The 22,751-nt window shown below is 45.7% G+C and overlaps 1 protein-coding gene across 1 annotated transcript in view; it reads right to left on the bottom strand.

Annotated features, from left to right (window-relative positions):
- Positions 1-707: 707 nt before the first annotated feature.
- The window catches only part of ATRN (attractin), a 181,212-nt gene continuing 159,168 nt past the window's right edge, over positions 708-22,751 (bottom strand). Inside the window, 3 exon segments of the mRNA XM_065662241.1 lie at positions 708-6,106; positions 7,185-7,299; positions 22,448-22,555. Of these exon segments, the coding sequence (XP_065518313.1) occupies positions 5,982-6,106; positions 7,185-7,299; positions 22,448-22,555 (348 nt within the window). The 3' untranslated portion in view covers positions 708-5,981.

The raw sequence follows: 22,751 nt of genomic DNA, 5'->3' as shown, positions 1-22,751 counted from the left end.
GGGAAATCGGTGGCGAGCGAGCTGAGATTGCGCATTTTGATTGGGTTTATTTAACCACTGAATGCAGAAGCCCTGGGTGCTGGGGCAGTAACACAGTCACCAAACCAGATAAACACAGATTCATAGAAGCATGGGTGGGAAGGGACCTTAAAGCTCCTCCAGCTCCAACCCCTGCCCCGGGCAGGGACCCCTTCCACTGGAGCAGCTTGCTCCAAGCCCCTGTGTCCAACCTGGCCTTGAGCACTGCCAGGGATGGGGCAGCCACAGCTTCTCTGGGCACCCTGTGCCAGCGCCTCAGCACCCTCACAGGGAAGAGCTTCTGCCTAAGAGCTCATCTCAGTCTCCCCTCGGGCAGGTTCAAGCCATTCCCCTTGGCCTGGCCCTACAGGCCCTTGTCCCAAGCCCCTCTCCATGTTCCCTGCAGCCCCTTTAGGCACTGGAGCTGCTCTCAGGTCTCCCCTTCAGGAGCCTTCTCTTGTCCAGGCTGCCCCAGCCCAGCTCTCTCAGCCTGGCTCCAGAGCAGAGCTGCTCCAGCCCTCGCAGCATCTCCATGGCCTCCTCTGGCCTCGCTCCAGCAGCTCCACGTCCCTCTTGTGTTTTATCCCGACAGCAAGGACTCACAAACCCAGCGCTGCGGAGGTCGGAGCATCCTTCCCTTCGCTTTAAGAAAGCACAAGAAAAGAAGACAAAAGCAGAGGAAACAGAAATTTAACCAGGTCATCTACTTTTTATTTCAGAGGAAAGATTTGCGTTATTTACTTTTGATTTATGTACACGGACTTCACATTTTTGTATTTAAAACGCACAGACCTCCCAAGAATTTCCTCCTTCCTGCTTGAAATTGGCTGTTATTTTACAATACAAAAAAATTATACCAAAACCTGCAGTCCCAAATGTGTGTCTGCATTAACACCCCCAGCCAGGAAATAGTTTACAATGCTTGCTCGTATTTACATGTGAATGCAAGAAATGCTGAATTATACATATTAACAAACTAAGCTCAAGTCGGAACACAGATAAGAATCGTCAATAATTACAGAACAAAGGGGAAATAATCCAGAATACAATTAATTCAAGGATCTCGGTGGAAAGAACAGTTATTGTGCACAAATCCGAGTCATAGAAAACGCCGTTTTTTATTCTTTTTTGTTGTTTTCTTAAAAAGGAAAAAAAAAAAAAGAAATGGGCTGACATCTGTTCCACTCCACTATTCTTTATTTCTCTTCTTTCTTCTGGTGAGGTTTGTGGAATCAATGATAAATGGAGAGGAAATGCCTAAAGAATTATAGTACCTGGAAGACGCACACCAATAGAGCGTGTGTAGTGTTAGAATGAAGGAAGAAACCGAACAAAACATGCCCCGGTGCAGAAGCAGAAGAACCAGCTTCTGCACTGGTATCCTAGCAGGGGAAACTCCTCTGATTTAAGCAGCCATCAACAGAAAAAGGGGGAATTTCAGTTAAGTTGCCACCAAGATGTCCAAAACTGAGGCTCCGTCCCTTTGCTCCTGCATCCCTGAGTGCTTGAGCATCTTCCAGCAGCACCTTCCCACGTCAAACACGCACAATTCCCTCTCCCAACCTGCAGCTTAGCTCAGGAGGCTCCGAAATCCCATCCCCGTCCCTCCCCTGCCCCTATGGCATTCCCAAATGAAGAGAAAAAGCAGGAAAAGAAGAGGCATCCGCAGGTGATGCAGAGTTGGATGGATGAGGTTAAGAGTTGCTCCTGGCACGCAGGGTCTGTTCTTTGCTCACAAGCTCAGTGCTGGCAAATCCCTGTTTGCAGGGAAAGGGTTTTAGAGGCTCAGGGATGCAACTGATGCTCCATCCCTAACTCGGGTAGCATGGAGAAGGGAATGCAGCTGCTGACACTGGGAGCAGTCAAGGATGGAGAATCAGCAGCGTCTTTGCTGCACTGGGCTTTTGGTGGGTTACGGGAGAAGCCTGAGGTTTAAGCGAAGGCATTTCATAAGAAGCTCTTTTCAGCTTATTTAGGGCCCAGCAAGCTGAGCTGCCATTTGAAAACCACACCATAAACCCAGTTTAATGATGTTTATGAGCAATATTTACTATAGAAACTACCGCATAGGAAGCGTGTATCTGCCAACAGGGGCCGTCATGCTTTCCTGGTACCGTACCATCACATTTTGGTACATTGCACACTACAACTTTATGCTAATCACAGGCATTATCCCATCATGTAGAGCTTTATTCTGGCAATTCCAATACAGCACATTTTAAACCCAGGGAGGGTGGCAATAACTGAAAACTCGTGTCCCGTACATCTTCTTGCATCCAACATATTGACCCACACTGGGGCAGAGCCACTGTCACTGATGCTACAACAAGCCGGAGGGAATTCTGGGCTAAAGAAAAGGGAAAATGGTGAACGATGAAATACGTGTTATTTGGAGCTTTCCACAAAAAAGGGGCTACAGTATTTCCAAGGTTTTATGGGTTTTCTTTTAAAGGCTACTTTCAATGAATAGAACTGGAGGGTTGAGACCTTGAAGGCTGAATTTCAGGCAGTTATAAACGCTTGAGAAGAGTGATTCTGAATGGAAATCACTGGCACAATCTTAATGGTAGAGGCTCAAACTGCTGACTTAATCCTCCAAGTAATGACTCCTTTAAGTACATTTATTACTTGTCTTCAAGTGTTGGGGTTTTTTTCCTCCCCTTTTCAAATGGAAGAGTTGTATTTTACTTCACTTATACAGTTAAGTGAACTGCATTTGAATACATAAAAGTCAAGTTATGCCTCCCTGTTTTATACTGCAAGATAGCACGACTATAATTTGATGTTTCTTTAAAGCTCTGGGAACTTACCTAATACTGATCAGATGAAGAAGTTATTAAGACAAACCTCATACATCATTTAAAATGCATCAAAAATACATTCAAAAGGTTTTCTTCTGGTTTATGTACACTTTAAATCTTCCAGTGCTCTGCACGCTACTGTATACGTTATGTACAAGTGCAAAATCGGTGTGTTATTTGTCATCTATTTACAGGTTCTCCCATGAAATAAGGTTGTTCTTTCCCCCAGCACCACCTCCAAAAGAACTGAACCCACAAATCCTTCACTTCTGATATTGGCCTGGTGATAAAGCACCGGCAGGTCTCTTCCCCCCATCCATTCCCACCTTTGTCTCTATTTTACCTTTCAAGTTGGGATGAAACTGCTTGCAGCAGACACGTGTGTGAGAGTTCTCTTTCCCCCTCATCAGTATGGAGATGAGACGCAGAGCAGAGCTGCATCCTCAAGGAGCTGTTTCATTTTCTATATATAAATAAGTCTTGTTCCTCCATTTACATCATTTGGTTCTCCTAAACCTCAAAGTTTGATCATTTTTTGCTCCGCTTTCCAATATCTGACACTTGGTGGCTACAGTTCTGGGCACATTCCAGCATTAAGACCCAGCTCTCCAGGAGGGGGAGATCACCCACCAAACCCACATTTAAGTCTTTTTGTAATGTAAGAATACATCACCCCTCTAGGCCCATTGACCTGAAAGCTGTTTCTGCCCAGCAAAACCCAAGCAATGACTTTAAGCCCTTGCTTAAGCGCTGTTCTAACTATGGAGACTTAAGCACAAAAGCTTGGGGTGGCAGTTCGGCTCCTAAAGCAGCACTGGAGAAGCCAGAAGCCATCTCCGAACATGAGGGTGTACATAACGACATGTAAAGGAGTAACAGGGAAGGGATTTTAGTCCAGTATTATTTCTCTAGTTCAGGTTATCACTATACACATAGGGAGTTAGAAACTACTTTCAGGAGATGAATCTGTCTGAGGTACTCTGTGCATCAGTTAAAACTTCAATTGCCTAAACCCCTTCATCCTAAAAGACAAAGCTCACCCCTTCCCCTCCCGTAAGTTCTTTTCCCCAGAGGGCATTTAAACTTCTGGTTTAGAAAAGGATGCATTTTATTTATATATATATCTATACACACACACATATATATATATAAAAATGCATTTTTTTCCACAATATCTTGTTTCTCTGCAGTCCTCTCGTATTTGTTAAATGACACATTAAATCAGAATTATAACCCACCACAGTCTTTAAACCAGCAGCCTTTTACCCCATCACTGCCGCCGGGACACGCACAACCATTCACATCTTTATTGCGATGCCGCCGCGCTCCAAAGAGCTTCTTCAAAATACATGGTTAAATAACCCCCAAACAAAGCAAAAATGAGTGGCTGATATGTGATTGATCACCAAAACATGCACACAAAAAAAGATGCAGTTCCTTGGGTTTCATTTTGGGGAAGGATGCTACCTGGCCAGAAGATTCGAGAGCACTCTCCTTCGCTCCTCTCCGTGTGTTCTCTCTTCATTTCACAAATACCTGATGTTCTCATCAGATACCATGACCTGAATGAAACCACATTATTAAGCAATAATTACAACCCCTCATTTGGCACCTTCTCTTAACATCTTCCTACCAGCTTCAACATCACAACCTCGTGCGAGCTGGCTCCAGCACTGCGCCACATTCCAGAGTCAAGGGAGACACTGGACAGCAGCAGGCACAGACTGAGGTGTTAATTCCAACCCTGAGCCTCAAAACATGAAACCCAACCAGTCAGACTACTTCAGATGGTTTGATACATCCCCTCAAAGCTAAGCCTTCTCTTTGCTCTTTGTAAGTGCCTTCCTTTCACCAACAAGCCACCTCCTTCAGCATCCTAGAGCTCAACCCCAATGGGGAATATCAGGTAACTGACCTTGGAAAACTTGAACCTGTGGCCAAACGAAGCTGCTCTGCTTGCCTGTTATTTAAAGTGCTTTTTCACTTCATCCTCAAATGATCGGGCACCCAGAGCCTTGCTTTTTACACCCTATAAGGAGACAGAGCAAATCTTACTGCTGAGGAGCGATGCCTGAGCCCTGGCACAGCTCAGCTCTCATCCAGAAGAATGGCAGGAGGGCAGAGGCAGGGAAAGAAAGGAAATGGACAGAGAAAATGAGAAGAAATATAATGCATCTGGCCTGGAACACAAACTGCTTCTATTAAAAGCACTGGTGAAACCAGTTTTCTTATGAGATACAGAAACTCTCCTTTCCCTCCAGGTATTTCCATCTGGTTGACTAGTCTGTTGGTCAGGAAAATGCCGTTTTCCCCTGACCGCATGTGATGTATCACAGGGAACACAGGTTGCCTGGGGTGACTGTATCTGTGTGTCTACACATACATTTAAAAGGAATATAATGATGGCAAAAAGGAAGTTGTGTAGCAGTCTCCTCACTCCCTAGATCTGTTCAAGTCTAGGCACTTGTGTGTGGTGTACTCCAAGCAGGTTAAGACTATGTAAACACTGAGTCCTTCCAAAGTGACATTCAGCTTCTCCAGGTACTGCACGTGGTCTGAAGCGACACGTGACATCAACCTTTAAACCATCCCAGCTTCTGCATTCCTCATGCTCTGGACCATGATGACTACAAAACCGCTGCACCTGGAAGAGAGTTCCACTTAAATGAGGGAACAGACATGTAATAGTAAATGAAAACAAAGGATGAAGATGCTTTGAAGATTAATAGTAGTGTTTATGTGTTGAGAGCTGACACCTGTAAACACTGCATCTTTTTCTTGCTGTACAGTTTGATAAATACAGGAACTACAAAGCACTTTCCATGTATAAACCTGAGTGTCATTCAGATTGGACTACTGTTCTATTTACACTGACCATGAATGGTGGCGACTGGATGTTACTGGACCTGCAATAAAATCATTTTACTTTAAACTGGAAGAAAACAAAGGAGCAATCTGAAGCCACGTGTCAGTAAAACTTAAGTGGAGCAGTTGTCAAATAAAGCCAACTATCACGTAGATGAGAGAAAAAGTTGGGTTCAAGGAAGTTGTGTTTCGTCTTCTAGTCTCTTGGGACACAACTTGGAAATCTTCCTCCTCCTCCTCCTCGGTATTACTTCTCCGTTTTGTTTAAAACCCTATGCAGTTTCTGATGTCCATGCATCAAATACAGGTTCCTGGCTGTGCAGGGGGCTGCTGTTTCCGATTTCGTATTGCACCCGATTTCTCTTTGTAGGCAATTGGCATCTGTTGTGAAATGTCCACCAGTGCACTGGCCACTGCGAGACCTGAGGCAACAAAAGAAACAGTCCCTGAATGAAACAGTCACAGAGATAAATCCCTCCCCCCCAGCCCAGGAAACCCCCAAAGCCACAAAATAAATATCATTTTCTGAGTTCTTCTTAAAAATAGCAAACTAGAAAAGCATTTTGGCTTCAGAGATTAAACCTCTAGGCCAGGCTGATGGGGCTTGGAGCAACCTGGTCTAGTGGAAGGTGCCCTGACTATGACAGGAGTTTGGAACTGTATGAGCTTTAAGGTCTGTTTCAACCCAAACCATTCTGTGATTCTACTCTGAGATAAGCTTTTAAATACTGCATGTTTTATCCAAAGCAACCGGCAATAAGAAGTATGGGTATTAATGAAACCCACCATATGGAAGAGATGTCTCTTCCTCTGCACCAGTGGATGTGCTGGAATAAATCCTGCAAGCACAAGGGCATGGAGGTTTCGCTGTGCTGCTGCACATCCATCATCTCTGCAACCTCCTCCCAGCAGATCCACTGACAAACCACTGCTGGCCACTGGGATTTAGCTCAATAGAGCTCACACACCAACCATCTCACCTCAAACCCAGCTAATGCTCTGCTCCAGTGTGCTCCCTGGGCATTGGAGAAACCCCAGTGAAACCACAAACTGCGCAGGACATGATGGCTCAGTGCCCTGACCTCAGGTTTGAGTGCAAAAGGGCTGAGAACAAGGAAACCTTAAGCTGAAGGGAGAAAACTCCTTTATCCAGAGCTGCTAAGAGAAGAACACAGACGCTCTGAAAGGATTCGATGTCTCTCTACAGGTGATGGGATCAAACTTAAACCGAGGAGATTTAAGTTGCATATAAGGCAGAAGCTCTTTCTTGTGAGGGTGCTGAGGCGCTGGCACAGGGTGCCCAGAGAAGCTGTGGCTGCCCCATCCCTGGCAGTGCTCAAGGCCAGGTTGGACACAGGGGCTTGGAGCAAGCTGCTCCAGTGGAAGGGGTCCCTGCCCGTGGAAGGGGTTGGGAATGGGTAAGCTTTAAGGTCCCTTCTGACCCAAACCATGCTGGGATTCTACGAATACCAAGCCAGCAGAGACAATGACATTCCTCACCTGACTGTCCTGGTGGTGGTATACCCCCAAGTCCTCGAGGCAACCTCACGAACACAGAGAGAACGGCTGCTTTGTTCCCAAAGCAGGGCTCCAGCGCGATTGGCTTTGGTACAGTCTGCAGTGAGGGAAGGGAGAGGAGAAAACAAATGTTATACAGCGTGTGACACCCTCCCTCTTCCTCCTGTGTTGTCTCTCTCGGATCGTACAAGCTTCAGGCCATGAACCGTGTTTCTGTGCCTGGCAAATATCCAGCCTGAAGCCTGCAAAACTCAAAGCAGTGATAATAACAATCAGAACCCCGGTCATGGCAAAAAACACATTTACCTAACTATTAAAAAGTCAAGCACTGCACAGGGTTTGTATTTCTCCCTGAATTCAATAACGAAGGAGCAGCTTACGCAAAACAACAGGATGGACGGTTAATTTTCCTTGGAACCCACCAGCACATGTATCACAAATATATTCACGTCTGACCACTGTAATTTGGCCATTCAACATCTACTTCCAGACTTTAACTTCATGTAACACCTTCACAGCACTGTAAGAACCAACACTGAATCATGGAATCGTTAGGGTTGGAAAGGACCTCAAGATCATCCAGTTCCAACCCCCCTGCCATGGGCAGGGACACCTCACACTAAACCATCCCACCCAAGGCTTCATCCAACCTGGCCTTGAACACTGCCAGGGATGGAGCACTCACAACCTCCCTGGGCAACCCATTCCAGTGCCTCAGCACCCTCACAGGAAAGAACTTCTTCCTTAGATCCAATATAAACTTCTCCTGTTACAGTTTTAACCCTTGTCCTGTCACTACAGTCCCTAATGAGTAATTCATCCCCAGCATCCCTATAGGCCCCCTTCAGATACTGGAAGGCTGCTATGAGGTCCCCACGCAGCCTTCTCTTCTCCAGGCTGAACAGCCCCAACTTCCTCAGCCTGTCTTCATACGGGAGGTGCTCCAGCCCCTGATCATCCTCGTGGCCTCCTCTGGACTTGTTCCAACAGTTCCATGTCCTTTTTATGTTGAGGACACCAGAACTGCACACAGTACTCAATACACGGCAAAGTACATTTACCCCTAAACACTCTATTTCACTGTTGTTTGCTTTAAGCCAAGTTCCCTCAGCTTTGTCTTTCATTTATCATCTTTCCCAAGCAGTTGTACTCATTTTCCAGTGGTCTTCCATACCACTCTGGACTATACTCTGAGATAGCTGCTTGCCCTGTGAGCTGAAAGTGCTTTAGGAAGCCTACTGGATTGTCCTGCCCTTTTTAGACTGAAATCAGTAGGGCCGAGGGTGGGTTTGTGATCCTGACTCTATATCTGGTTGCAATGACCTACGATGGACCACTCATAACATGCTTTCCTGAAGCCTGTTTAACTCAAATACAAATATTTCACACTTATGTTACAAGCATGGACATGAAATAAAGTCTTCAGATAAGATATGAATTGAATGGGGCTTGGAGCAAGCTGCTCTAGTGGAAGGTGTCCCTGCCACGGAAGGGGGTTGGAACTGGATGAGCTTTAAGGTGCCTTCCAACCCAAACCAGTCTATGATTCTATGATATAATGGGCACCCTTTCTCCCACCGTGGAGGAGCAAGGGACTGGCTCCCTTGTTGACCCTCAGTGTCTTTGAATATCACCCTCCCTCTGTATTCTTATAAAGATTTTCTTTCTATCATCAGCTAATTTCAATATGTCATTAGAAAGACAAAATGCAACAACAAAAGTCAAACTAGAATATGTTCTACCTGATCTGGGCCATGATCCCATGCAGAATTACATACATTCTTCTTGTATAGCACGAGACTAAGATGAGGATGCAAGACTATGGCTATGAGTACAGGTACAAGCAAATGCCTTCTTTTGTTTTACATAAGCAAAAAAGATGTGAAGCCCAATTTTAGCTGATACACTCAATACTTTCTGATTCAGTAAATCCTACCCTGGTATTAATGAAATAATTATTGTTTTTTCCATTAGGCATAAAATTGTTCTTCTGTACTTAAATGTTCAGCAGAAACTCAATAGAATGCAAAGCACAGAAAACAGGAGTCAAACAATGCTATTCAATTACTGCTGCTCAATAAAAGAGAAAGAAAGAGATGACAGCAAGCAAAATGAAACTTAAAACTGTTTTCATATCTCGTATCTGCTGTAATGATTGCAACAACAATTTGTATGCCTGTGCAAGGTGGATAAATACGTATTGCACAGGCTGTAATGATGTAAGCTGCTGTCTGCCTGCTTTATGACTGCAGTTTTCTTCATCTTCTCCCCAACGAAGGGATTAAACTCCAAACAATGCTTTTCCCACAAGGCACCCAAGCACAGCCTGGTGCTTTATCCCACAGGAGACTCAATTAGCAGAGGGAATAGGGAAAGCACAGGCAAGGCAACTGCGGAAGTACAGCCAAGGGACTCCTGGAGCAGGAATGGAAGTGTGCACGAAGCACAATGTTTGTTTTCTTTTGCAGAGAGCCAAGTACTTCACTTATGCCACTGTTGATAAAACATTCCTGCTGAATCCCTGAGCGCTTGGGTGTTACAGTGAGGACTTGTGCTCATCCTCAGCATTGAACAGAGTGAGCAGCAAGAACCAAGCAGAGGAGAAGCAGTGGGGGAAGAGGAGGACGAAGGAGCAACTGAACAAGCCAAGAAGAATTTGCGTTTTCTAAGACCTTTAAATGTATTCACTTTGAATTCCTATTGGATGAATGGCCACGGAGATGCTGCGAGGGCTGGAGCAGCTCTGCTCTGGAGCCAGGCTGAGAGAGCTGGGCTGGGGCAGCCTGGACAAGAGAAGGCTCCTGAAGGGGAGACCTGAGAGCAGCTCCAGTGCCTAAAGGGGCTGCAGGGAACCTGGAGAGGGGCTTGGGACAAGGGCCTGTAGGGCCAGGCCAAGGGGAATGGCTTGAACCTGCCTGAGGGGAGACCGAGATGAGCTCTTAGGCAGAAGCTCTTCCCTGGGAGGGTGCTGAGGCGCTGGCACAGGGTGCCCAGAGAAGCTGTGGCTGCCCCATCCCTGGCAGTGCTCAAGGCCAGGTTGGACACAGGGGCTTGGAGCAGGCTGCTCTGGTGGAAGGTGTCCCTGCCCATGGCAGGAAGGTTGGACTAGATGACTGTCAAAGTCCTTTCCAACCCAAACCATTCTATGACTCTAATTGAAACACTTGCGCAACTCTCTTCCTTCCCCAACATACATTACTTAGTGCAACTGTACTCCAACACACTCTGTAATGGCCTGGGGATGCTCAGCAGCATGCTCATCATCTTCCAGCCACTATGCAGAAACAGGAGAATGGAAAACCCTTCTCATGGTCACTAAATCCAGCCCCTCACTTATGGAGGTGACCGCACATACAAGTGCAAGGCTCTGATTTAAAAGCAGTTCCACTTTCAGCCTGTGTCATCACCTCTGTGAGACCTTTCCAGGGGCTCCTGGATCTCACAGCTCTGACACCAGAAACGTTCTTCTAAGCTCTTTTCCTTCCCACATGAATTTATTCATCCGCTTGGTTTCTTCTGTGCCCTCAGCCTGTCCCTGGGCTATACCCTGCTGCACATCCTGGCCTTCATATGGCTCATCTGAATAAGCAACCCTGCATTTCTTCTTTGAAGACAAACACTCCCTTCTCCAGCTCTCCCAACCATCCCTCCACACCTCATTTGCTCCTCTGGACCACAGGTGACCTGAGAAGTGTTTCAGGCTTTGACAAGGGTACTATAACAGCATCAAACCCACCCCAATTCTCCTGCATACCGCAACACGGTAAGGAATGGAAGCAGTTCATTATACAGCTCTCAGTCACAGAGCTGAAAGGATTTTGAGGTAATTTAGCTCATCCCTTAGCCCCAAGCAGGAACCTTTCTCCTCCTCTGCCCTTTCCAACTAACAAACCCTGAGCATGCAGCAGAAATTCTCATTATAAGTCCCTATGGGCAGGATCTTTCCCTTCCCATATGATTTCTATTTCATTCCTCAAGGGCAGACGTCTTCCTCCTCTCTGCTCTCCTGATCCCCAATCTAAACCATAAGAAGCTCCTATGCAGGTGCCATTGGTGCTGGTAAACCCTCCAGTCAGGCAGCCAAGTGCCATCCCCCAGCAAAAGACAGAGACGGCGACCACACCAATACCTAAAATCCAGTGTTATTTCATGGGGATGAGTCTGACCCTCATGCTGCAGTGATTTTTTAATCCATCTGATATTCCATGGATAGTTGACGGCAGAGGACGTACCTCTGAGCATCCTTCCTTCCCCTGTCAGAGAAGCTGAGCGTTAGTAACATGTTGTTCAGATCTCTCCGCATGGTGTACTCTGTTTCTATTTCCCATGCATAGCAAGGAAGTATTCTTCCCATAACCGTGCATCCAAAATCAGGCAGTTACAAGCTGATCTGGGAGGAATTAAGCACAAGATCATCTTCCTGCAGCTCCTCTTCACCTTAAATCTCAGAGGGGAAGAAGTGGTCCGCTGTCCATCAATACCAGCCGTTTTTCCTGACACAAGCTGCAGTTCAGAGCAGCGAAACCCCAGCATAAAGAATCAGATCCTGCCAATTTGGTTTTGACAGCACCAGTTCAGGCACCTGCTTTTTGAACTGTGACTCATTCTGCATCTCATCTCCAAAGCGTGCGCTCACCAGGCCAAGAGACAAAGCGCAGCCTGATGAAATGACTCACATGCGGAGGGATGGGAATGATGAATTGGATGCAAGCAAGAGGTCAGCCCAGAGCGAAGGGCACACTGTGAGCTCTGCGAGACACAAAGCGACCCAGCGGCGCAGCCTGGGGACTGTATTCTGTAGACAGGGAGGAAAACACGTGGGCAATTCAACCAGCAACTGAATGGTGACCACACTGAGCTATGTGGCACGCTGGGAGCCAGGTTGGACACAGGGGCTTGGAGCAAGCTGCTTCAGTGGAAGGGGTCCCTGCCCATGGCAGGGGCTGGAGCTGGAGGAGCTTTAAGGTCTCTCGCAACACAAACCAGGCTGGGACTACAGATCTCACTCACTGCTGGCCTTGCTCTAAGCCTGCTTGTGTCTTTACATGACCCACGGAGGTGATACCACGGCACAAAGCAGCTAAGGAGAAGCTGGCTGACTACATCAAGTTGACATTTTCATGCGGAGGCTGAAGAAGAGCTTATGCCTCCTTTCCTTCCCCACCTCTGCGCTGTGCCTGCCTCTTGCGTGGTTTCTGAATGCTCTCGTTGAAAGAGATCCAAGCTGCTATTCTGCAAGAAGGTTTGGGACTGGACTTGGGAACCAAGATGAGGTCATTATAAATGCTCGTGCTTCAGTCGGACAGGTGGCTTTTAATGGCCCACTTAAGGAAAAAGAGAAAATAAAGCAGCTTTCCAAACTTTGTAAGACCTTTCATGAGATGGTTAAAACCAGCCTCTGCCAGAGACTTCTATTTAGAGTGTTTTGATAAACCCATTGTTGAATTATAGAAGAAATTCCTTTTTATTGAAGGCTTAATGGCACAATAAAGTGGACATTATTCAAATCTATGCAAATAAGGTGCATCCCTCAGACACTTGGCACACAATGACTGCTTTGGGCAGTGCCTGAACAGCAGAGTCCCACACTAGGATTGGGGCACAGAGAGGAGAGCAGAGCCCAGCTGCTGGAGAGATGGACAAAGAGCACAGTTAATGGGATAAGAGGATCTTGGCTTTAGCGGATTGGGTCAAACTGTATAAGCCACACTGCCATCCAAGAGCCCATCGGAAAGGAGCCATGCCCTTCATAAAACACAGAGCACACCTGCATCCAGCCAACTGCACAGCAGCAGCAAGAAATGTGGAGCCAGATCACCTCCCTGCTGGCTGCAGCCAGGACGGAGGGCAGTGAAGGGGATGCTGCACTGCCCTGGTTGTATCTGTGATATAAACAGAGAACTATAGCTGGTCTACCCATGAGATACCTCCCCTAAAGGCTCTTTTTGTTCTCATAGAAGTACTGTGAGTGTGCAGGAGTGACAATTTAATGCAGCTCATCATAGAATCCCAGATTGGTTTAGGTTGGAAGGGACCTTAAGGCTCCTCCTGCTCCAACCCCTACCACGGGCAGGGACCCCTTCCACTGGAGCAGCTTGCTCCAAGCCCCTGTGTCCAACCTGGCCTTGAGCACTGCCAGGGATGGGGCAGCCACAGCTTCTCTGGGCACCCTGTGCCAGCGCCTCAGCACCCTCCCAGGGAAGAGCTTCTGCCTAAGAGCTCATCTCAGTCTCCCCTCGGGCAGGTTCAAGCCATTCCCCTTGGCCTGTCCCTACAGGCCCTTGTCCCAAGCCCCTCTCCAGCTTTCCTGCAGCCCCTTCAGGCACTGGAGCTGCTCTCAGGTCTCCCCTTCAGGAGCCTTCTCTTGTCCAGGCTGCCCCAGCCCAGCTCTCTCAGCCTGGCTCCAGAGCAGAGCTGCTCCAGCCCTCGCAGCATCTCCATGGCCTCCTCTGGGCTCGCTCCAGCAGCTCCACGTCCCTCTTGTGCTGCTGCCCCAGAGCTGGATCAGGGCTGCAGGGGGGGTCTCCCCATCACACAGCAGAGGGGCAGGATCCCCTCCTTGAGCTGCTGCTCACAAACAGCCTCAACCTTCCTCCTGCATTGGACTTGGATGGCTCCTCCACACCACCCATGCTATGATCAGTGGAAACAGTGGGAAAAAACCCAACAACTAACTAAGAATCAGAATAGTGCAAATTTCAAACAAAGACCAAAAAAATCCAGCAAAGTCCTCTCAGCTCTCAGCCTCGTGCAGATCTGAACACACTTTACTGGGCAATGTGCACCCTGAGGAAGGTGCACTGCAGCATATGGCTTTTAACCAGGAAGCGCTACCCCATGTTTGGTGTTAGGCAGCGCCTGGAAGTAGTGAATACCCTCTTTTGGATGAAAATGTAAAGTTCCTGGTATTTTACTAAGTGGTGACACAAGGCCGGTGTTCCCAGAGGCAGGGAATTCTGTTTTCAGCTGTTTTCCACTTTACTGTCCAAAACCAGCCCAAAAAAGCCAGGTCACCCAAGCCATTCAAAGCAGTAAGAAACCTGTTAGGTCATCTAAGTAGCCCAGCTTCTCCAGCAGGATTTCCTCCACAAAGAGGGAATTTCCAGGACTTTGGGCTATTTCTAGGTGACCCAGGTATAGAGTACATCACCAGTTCCCTTGGGAGACAATTTCACAGCCAAACGCTTTCCCCCATCAAGTTGAATTGTGCGATGTTCAACCTCCCCATCTCTCTTTCATTTCATCTCATTGTTTCTATTTGCGCTGCTTATATTTGACAAATTCGAGAGGTTAATAACGTGCCACATAAAAACTAATGGCCAGAACAATAAATATTCTGTGTCATTTCAAAAACACAGCGTCAATTTTGGGTAGGGCCCGGAACGCACTGCTGGAATATTGCTTTTCAACATGTATTAAGGAAGAAATAACTGTAGAGAATATTTCTGTCCTTAACAAGAAAACATTATTTCTGTGGTTTGATCAAATAACCCGGACATGGTTTTCAATTTCCAGCAAGGAAATTAAAATAAAGGGAAAATCTTATGGTGGGAGAAGAGGAACATTATTGAAACAGTTCAACTTTATTATTTGACTCCACTTCTTTAGATGGTTTTTTACTCGGTAGCAAAAAGGGTCAAACTGTATTTGCAAGTTTCCAAATGGTGCCATTAAAAGAGGAGCGAACGTCTGTAAAATCAGTTACAAGCAATTTTCTATAAAGAAGAGAGTATTAAGCTTTAAAGAAATCATATTCTCAGGGTAATATGTACGTTCTCCAGGATCGAGATGAATGGAATTTCAGCAATGATTTGCAGTAAATGAGTCTAGATTAGAAATGTACATTTACCTCATCCCTGATAGCTACGATGGAAGTGACACAAGGGCTGGGGAATGAATTGCTCACAACTCAGCCCCAAACCTGCAGACGAGGAACTGAATCAACTGAGTAAAAATCAGACGCAAAGATTTCTTCATCTTCAATGAATTCTAACAAGCTGAAATTGAAAATACGTACCCGAGCATCCCGAGCTTCCAATAACAGGGAGCACACACGCAAAGCAGCCTCCATGGGGCACCGAGTTTGCTCCCACTGCGTTTAACAACCGCTTTCTATCTTAAAGCACCCTTTGTCAACCCAGCAAAATGGAAACACAAGCTCTGGGTGAAGGAAAAGATCTGTATTTCAAAAGCAGTCATCCTGAAATGACAGAATCTCGTGTCACAGCTTGGAGCATTGCTGCTCACATAAACCAACGCTCGCCCTCCTTTCGCAAATCCCTGCTGATGCCCTGGGGAGGGGATGGGATGGACAAGGCCATGGGTAGCAATATATATATATATATATATGGCCAAGGGTGGGCTATTTATTTTGATTTTACATGGGTGAAGAGGCAGGATTTTTCTGGTTCTATTCAACCACTCGGCTGGTTTTTGCACTTGAAAAAGTATAAGCTAAAACCGCTACAAAATAGTACAGCTGGATGAAGATGGCAAACACAAGACACACAAAACAACTACTTGGCATCAAGGAACGCAAACAGGTCTCTGATAACGTTCTGGAGAAGCTGCTGGTGTTACTAGTACTTCAATCAGAACAGACACTCGTTTGCACTAGAGGGAAAAAAGAGCTTAGAAAAACCCTCTCCTGTGGGAAGCTTTGAGCTCCATCCTCTCCCTCCAGCAAATTCCTCCTTATTGGCGAAAAATCAGGGTCCTTCCTGCTGAAATAGTTACAGTCCTCAAACCTACAGCCAGTTAAATCTCAGTTATCAGCCAAATAGTCCCTAAAGACAAGGCGGGTTTAACAGATGTCTCCATTGATCTCATGATAGCTCCCTTCCAAATATTTATATTCCGTACTATATTATGGAAGTGGTAAAAGTTTCCCCCCTCCAAGTCCTTTATTCTGCAACAGAAATCAAAACAAGATACCCAGCACCAGTTAACTGGAAATAATTCATTAGGTGAAGGTTTTATCAGGTGTTTTTGTTGTTGGTTTCTCAGCAGGGATCACAGCCAGGCTATGTGCAGTTGCAGCGCAGCTAATCCATTCTGCACACTTCAGCTGTCCAGATAACACTCCCTTCTTACTATGTTACTCCCTTCTTATTCCATCCAGCACAGGGTTCCTTCAAAAAGGACCATACACTCTTACATGGATTAGAAAGTGGGCCAGTATAAGGAGAATTAACACCAAATGTAAAGTACAAGCTGGAATGCCCCATCCCTGGCAGTGTTCAAGGCCAGGTTGGATGGGGCTTGGAGCAAGCTGCTCTAGTGGTAGGCGTCACTGCCCATGGCAGGGGGTTGGACCTGGATGAGCTTTAAGGTCCCTTCCACCCCAAACCTGTGATTCTATGAGTCTTGTGCTCCCTCATCACCCTGATGCCACAGGAAGCCTCCTGCCTCCACTTGCACACACAGTCTAACAAGCGGAAAGGCTTTTGCTAAAGACAAGGAGACAGCTACACACTGACATGCTTTGAACACCTTCATGTCAATGCAAGGAAGAGCTCCTAGAAGCAGCCAGTGCTAGAAACCCCAGAAATAATACATTAGAAATCAAACTGCATCCCAAAAGGCAAGCTAACAAACCCAAGCAGCCTGTCCCAGACAGGTCAGGCAAAACGAAACCAGCCTTTCTGGCCTCAGAGGCTGCACGTGAACCATCTCCAGTAACTGCCACATCACATCAAGCTTATTCAGTTTATGGTTTCCCTCCTCAAATTCATTCCCTTTCCTCCAACCATTACCCTCCTTTTGAGGATAATGAATGACTCTCCCTTTCAGCTTATTTATACCATCCTTAAAAAACCCTAATTTGCTTTCCGCCTCCCTCTAATGCATCTTGATAGCCTGGGCATTTCTGCTTAAGACTACTTTTATATATCACAGCTCAACCCTGACAGCCTTTCAAACCTATCTGCTTGCACGAGGACCCCATGACTCTCAGCTCAGTGGCACGGTGACTGTGTGCTCACCATGCTTCCCCTAACCCAGCTCATTTTAAGTGAAGCGGGTTGGGAGGGGGTCACAGAAGCTGGCCCATCAGTGAATTGACGGACTAATAGCAGGGCAGTAACATGTGAAGAAAGGGGGGAAGTGAGTCATCAGAAGCGACAACCAAAACAGGCTAAAAGCTGTAAAAAAAATCAATTCCTTGGCCCTTTGTTGTTCTTCACTGAACTTCTCCATTAAGTGAAATAACCCAACATAGAGCTACACGTAAACATGAAGTTGTGCTGTGGAAGCACTGGAGCTGGATGATGCTTCATTTCAAATCACTCCTCAGTGCAGTGGTACCCCAGAGGCTTCCCCTAACCCACTGCCCTGTGGGACACGCATTTAACTATCATTTGCTTCTGCCCATGGCAGGGGGGTTGGAACTGGATGGTCTGTAAAGTCCCTTTCAATCCAATCCAGTCTGATTCCTACTCCTCTGCTGGTCACAACTTCACCGCAAGATAAAAAGAATTTAATAAGGGCTCAGATGCAAAATACAAGTAAACTGAAAATATATATCTGTGGTATCCCTTGCCCACTCCTAACTCAGCCCACCACTTCATCTCCGTGCTTCTCAAACAGATGGGATCTTCTGGCACTCTTTAAACCACTCAACAGCACTTTCTTCCCTAACAAAGCAAACAATTACTGGAGTAAGATGCTATTTCCCATCATTTTTTCCCTTCTGTTTTTAAGGAATCAGCCAGCCTGGTGAGCTGCTGAAGGATTTGCAGTGCAGCTATTCTGCCCTCAGAAGCCTAACACAGCAGAATTGAACGCACGTTGGCATGAAGGTACAGAACGTGCTAAATGAACTTCACGAGGAGTTTGTTCACTCAATCCTTCCCTCAAGAGCTGTGGACAGCCTGTCGATCACAGATGCAAAGATAATCACTTCTTAGCATTGCCTTCACACTTCGGATCCCTAAACGCAGCGCAGCAAAGGCTGCTCTATGCACCAGCTCTGCTAGGTGAACATCCACCTTTGTGGATGCTGTTTGTCAAACCCTATAAAAGCTTTCAAGGTATTTTTTTCTAATTTAAGGCTATTTTTAATCTAATGCAACAATCTTCTTGTTAACCCTGTAGGTGTTTTGCTCAAGCTAAGCATTTGCTGTGCTATGTATGTGGTACTCCCCAGGAATCCACAAACATTAACTTTTTGCCATCACCAACTTCAAGATATCTGGAAATCAATGTCAGAATTATAAACTCAGAATCACAGAATCATAGAATAGTTAGGGTTGGAAAGGACCTTAAGATCATCCAGTTCCAACCCCCTGCCATGGGCAGGGGGACCTCACACTAAACCATGGCACCCAAGGCTCTGTCCAACCTGGCCTTGAACACTGCCAGGGATGGAGCATTCACAGCTTCCTTGGGAAACTCATTCCAGTGCCTCACCACCCTCACAGTAAAGAACTTCTTCCTTACATCTAACCTGAACTTCCCCTTTCAGTTTGAACCCATCACCCCTTGTCCTATCACTACAGTCCCTGACGAAGAGTCCCTCTCCAGCATCTTTGTAGCCCACTTCAGGCACTGGAAGTTGCTCTGAGGTCTCCATGCAGGTTCTCTTCTCCAGGCTGAACAGCCCCAATGTTCTCAGCCTGTCCTCAAATTCTTTCTGGAAAGCTTCTTCTAAAAGTGGCTGCAGAGGACTACAGGACTCAGATTAAGCAGATAACAAGACCTAAAAAGGCCTGAGTTACATTAATACCAGTTCAGACACTTGGATGAGGCCCAGATACCCAGAGATGTTAAATACAGACCATTGCAATATGCACCACCTCCAAGTACACAAAAGCTGCAGAGAAAAGCCAGTGGATTTTGTAATAACTAAGCAAATTTAGCAGTAGATTTGCAATCCAGTGGGTATTTGTTGAGTGGGAAATCAACCCAAGCAGCTAGTTACGTGTTGCCTAGCTGCAGTCTGTAATATGAATAGTCTCCCTGCAGGTAAATCACTTTCTATTACTTCTAAGTACCCCAGGAAAAATACTAATTGAAAACATGGTTCTAATACTGTCCAGCTGGAAAACATTAGCTTGGGATGAAACTAGTTTGACACTGGCTGCCAACTGGCCTTCCACAATGGAAAAGGAAATTAATCTCTTGCAGACAAGACGTCCCATTTTCCACTTCTCCTTTGTAGCCCTCAAATCAACTCGTTATTAACCAAAGGCTTTGATTCACATGAGGAAAGAAAAACACCAATGCAGTTATGATAACACAAGGCTGGATTTCTTGCTTTAAAATGAAGGCGCTTGGAGCTGGACACAGCGAATGGCAGAGGAACTGAAGAACAGTTTAGTCAGCAACGCAGCACCACTTCACTCTTTTCTTGGGTAGTAACTGACAAAATACAAAGTAAAATGCACTTCTACTGCTCTGTATCATCCCAGCCCATCTTTCTTCAGCTCCCTCCTGCTAAGAGCCTTTTTCCCTACGCAGGTGCAAAAAGGATGAGGAGAAAAACCAAAGCTGATCCCACGGATGTTGAGACTGCTTTTTCACTTCAATTTATATTTATTTAGATGCAGTATCCAAGAGGCCAGACTAAGAAGTGTCATTTCCCAAGTTGCTCACAACCCCCATACTTCCGGAGCCTCCTCTCCCTGTGATTTCAACTTTGCTGAAACATTCCAGACTTTTATTCATGCTTTTATCCCCTATCCAAGTTCTCCAAGATGGTAAAAAACCTATATAAAGCACCCCCAAAATGTAGTGATTCTCCCTGCCATGGAGAAGCATCCTTGTTCTGCACCCAAATCTTCCAGCAGATGAAGGTACCTGCTGGCACAACAGCCCATGTCCACGTTCTGTATTTGGCTTCCTGTAACTGCACAGGTTTTGTGCCATTTGCCTCAATCAGACCATCTCATCCATGCCTAAAGTTGACTGAGAAACAGTTGTATGAGTTACCAGCACAGAGGGCAATTAGCAGTTGGTAACAGTTTCTGGGTCTAAAAGGGGACGTATGTCCACAGTCTGAGTTACTATGCTTAAAACCAGCTTCTCCATCCCTTCTTGAGTAACCCAAGGAGGTCAGAGAAGTGAGATACGGAAGATGACAGACATGGGAAAGCAAGGAAAGTGAGTGAGAGAAAGAGGAAATCCTGTCTGTGGTGCTGCCTATGGAAGCACTTCAAAAGAGAAGAGTTCAACATTCCTATGATCACAAAAGTAATTGAGATGATGACAAAGCACAGAGAGGCACGGAGGAGAAATCAGACCATAAGCCCAAATGAAAAGGAAAAGCATTGCCAGGTGAACAAGAGGAGAAATCACACACTGATCAGAAGGTAAGAGATCCAAGTTTGCTATCTCCTCTGCAGCTCTGAGTGCTGACAAACTTGTCAGAGAGATCAAAAAGTTAGGGATGGCTTTGTTCTGTCCTGATCCTACTGGAGAGGTGCTCTTAGTTTATCTTATTTCCAGAAAATGGGAAGAGGAGAAGGAAAGGGGCCCCAAACAGACAGACTGCAACCCAAAAGCAGCAGCAGCCAGGCTACAGCCTCACAAATCCACCTCCGGCCCGATGGGAACATCCATACACATCCCACAGCTTCTCCAACGAAGCAACCAAAAAAAGGCTCATCCTAATTTGCTGAGTGACAATCCTATTTTACAAGCCTGTATTTCAAAGTCTTGGGGAGCTATTAATGGCTAATGACTTCCAGAGCCTACCAGCCTTGTAAGAGAAATCACAGCAACTCACAAAAACTGAGTGATCTGGAGTCAAATGAAAGTCAATGGGGAGTAGAACTACTCGGAACCTCTAGAGGTCCCAGAGGCAGGTGAGCTTAGCTGCTCAGTCACTGAGTATCCCAATATCCCAAATTACTGAGTACCTTTGTAAATGGAGCATAGTGTGGAAATGGAGTTACAAGTTTCACCTCTGCAAAACATGGACATTAATCCCTGACTTCAGAGAAAGGCAAGGGGGAGCTCAGGAATTATTCAAGCTTGGGACTAAAGGTTCGGATGTAAGACAGTAAATAACCAGAACAAATAATGAAACTAGGAGAATATACCAAAAAAGCTTTGTTCTTTACTGTGAGGGTGGTGAGGCACTGGAATGGGTTGCCCAAGGAAGTTGTGAATGCTCCATCCCCGGCAGTGTTCAAGGCCAGGTTGGACAGAGCCTTGGGTGCCATGGTTTAGTGTGAGCTGTCCCTGCCCATGGCAGGGGCGGTTGGGACTGGATGACCTTAAGGTCCTTTCCAACCCTAACTGTTCTATGATTCTACACAGTGCCCACCCAGAACATGGTTCAGGACATCAATCAGGCAGAAAAAGTATTGCAACTTGCCATGAAACACTATATTCTCACATAAATAAGGAAAAGCTATAGCTATCCAGGCATCCTTAATTGTGGCATTTCCTGATACGAAGGCCAAGATTTAAATATCCCTACTCAGCAAACAGAAGTCCTGGGGTCAGACTGTTTTCATGTGCTTTGCAATAATTAAAATACACATTTTTTTAATAGAAAAACAGAACTTGCTCTCTTGTCCCAGCAACAGAACATGAGAAACTTAGTGCCTGGACTAATGACTTCCAAAATACCTTAAGTCTAAATAAAATAAGATAAAACAGCTGTGTCAGGAGAGAAAATAATCAGTGTTCTCAGGTTCTTAACTTTTTCCTTTTATATACAAGTCTGCTAGTCAAAGCATCACATCAAAAAGGTCTTTTAATTCATTAGTTTCCTTTTAAACAGGCTTTTCTTAAAACTATATGTTCTAAGAACACGCCAGCCTGGTGCAAGACAGTGATTTCTCCCCACTCATCTCTGCACATCACAAGATGTATTTGAACTTATACATGATATAATCTGAAATATGCTAACTCTATTGTAATACACAGACATGATTATATTCCTGTTTACTTTGAGATATCACAGAAAAAATGGCTTTTATCTGCAGCACCTATAGCTATTTGTAGCCAAACTATTGAGTGAAGCTGCATCCTTCTTGATTACAAGGGATAAAACTTACAAGGCAAACAAAATCCATGCCACAGACCCAGCATAACTTTCAATCTAAACCAGCCCCCAAGTAGTAATCACATTCCTGAAGGGATAAAACCAAATCAAAACAGTATTTATTGGCCTTCCCAAACTTACTGCTTCTTGCAGGTATATAACAGAGGATTTGGGATTATCGAGTTAACCAGAGTTGAAAAGAAGCATCCATGATTAATTGTGAGGATCATCCTCAAGCACCAGCTCTCACCTTTATGCTTCCCCCAATGAGATCTGGCGGCTCTTCATCTGTTTCTAAGGCAACGTTGATGGAGGCGAAGGGGCGACTTGCCATCTGTTGCATCTCCCGGAGTAGTTGCTAATTTAATAAACAGAAAAATATTATTATCATCTTGTTCCAACACAGAGATGGAAAAAACCCACCACATGTATCTGAGGGGTTTTACCCCATATGAAGGGATACCAATGAATATAAAGAAATAACCTCCTGGTGCTGTAACAGGCTTAAGGGTACAGAGAGAGAATCGTAGACATTCACATCACTACAACGGAAT

Source organism: Lathamus discolor, chromosome 1, assembly GCF_037157495.1.
Source record: "Lathamus discolor isolate bLatDis1 chromosome 1, bLatDis1.hap1, whole genome shotgun sequence".
NCBI classification, from domain to species: Eukaryota; Metazoa; Chordata; class Aves; order Psittaciformes; family Psittacidae; genus Lathamus; species Lathamus discolor.
Note: the sequence above shows the minus strand (reverse complement) of the source record. Positions and strands in the feature narration are given on the sequence as shown.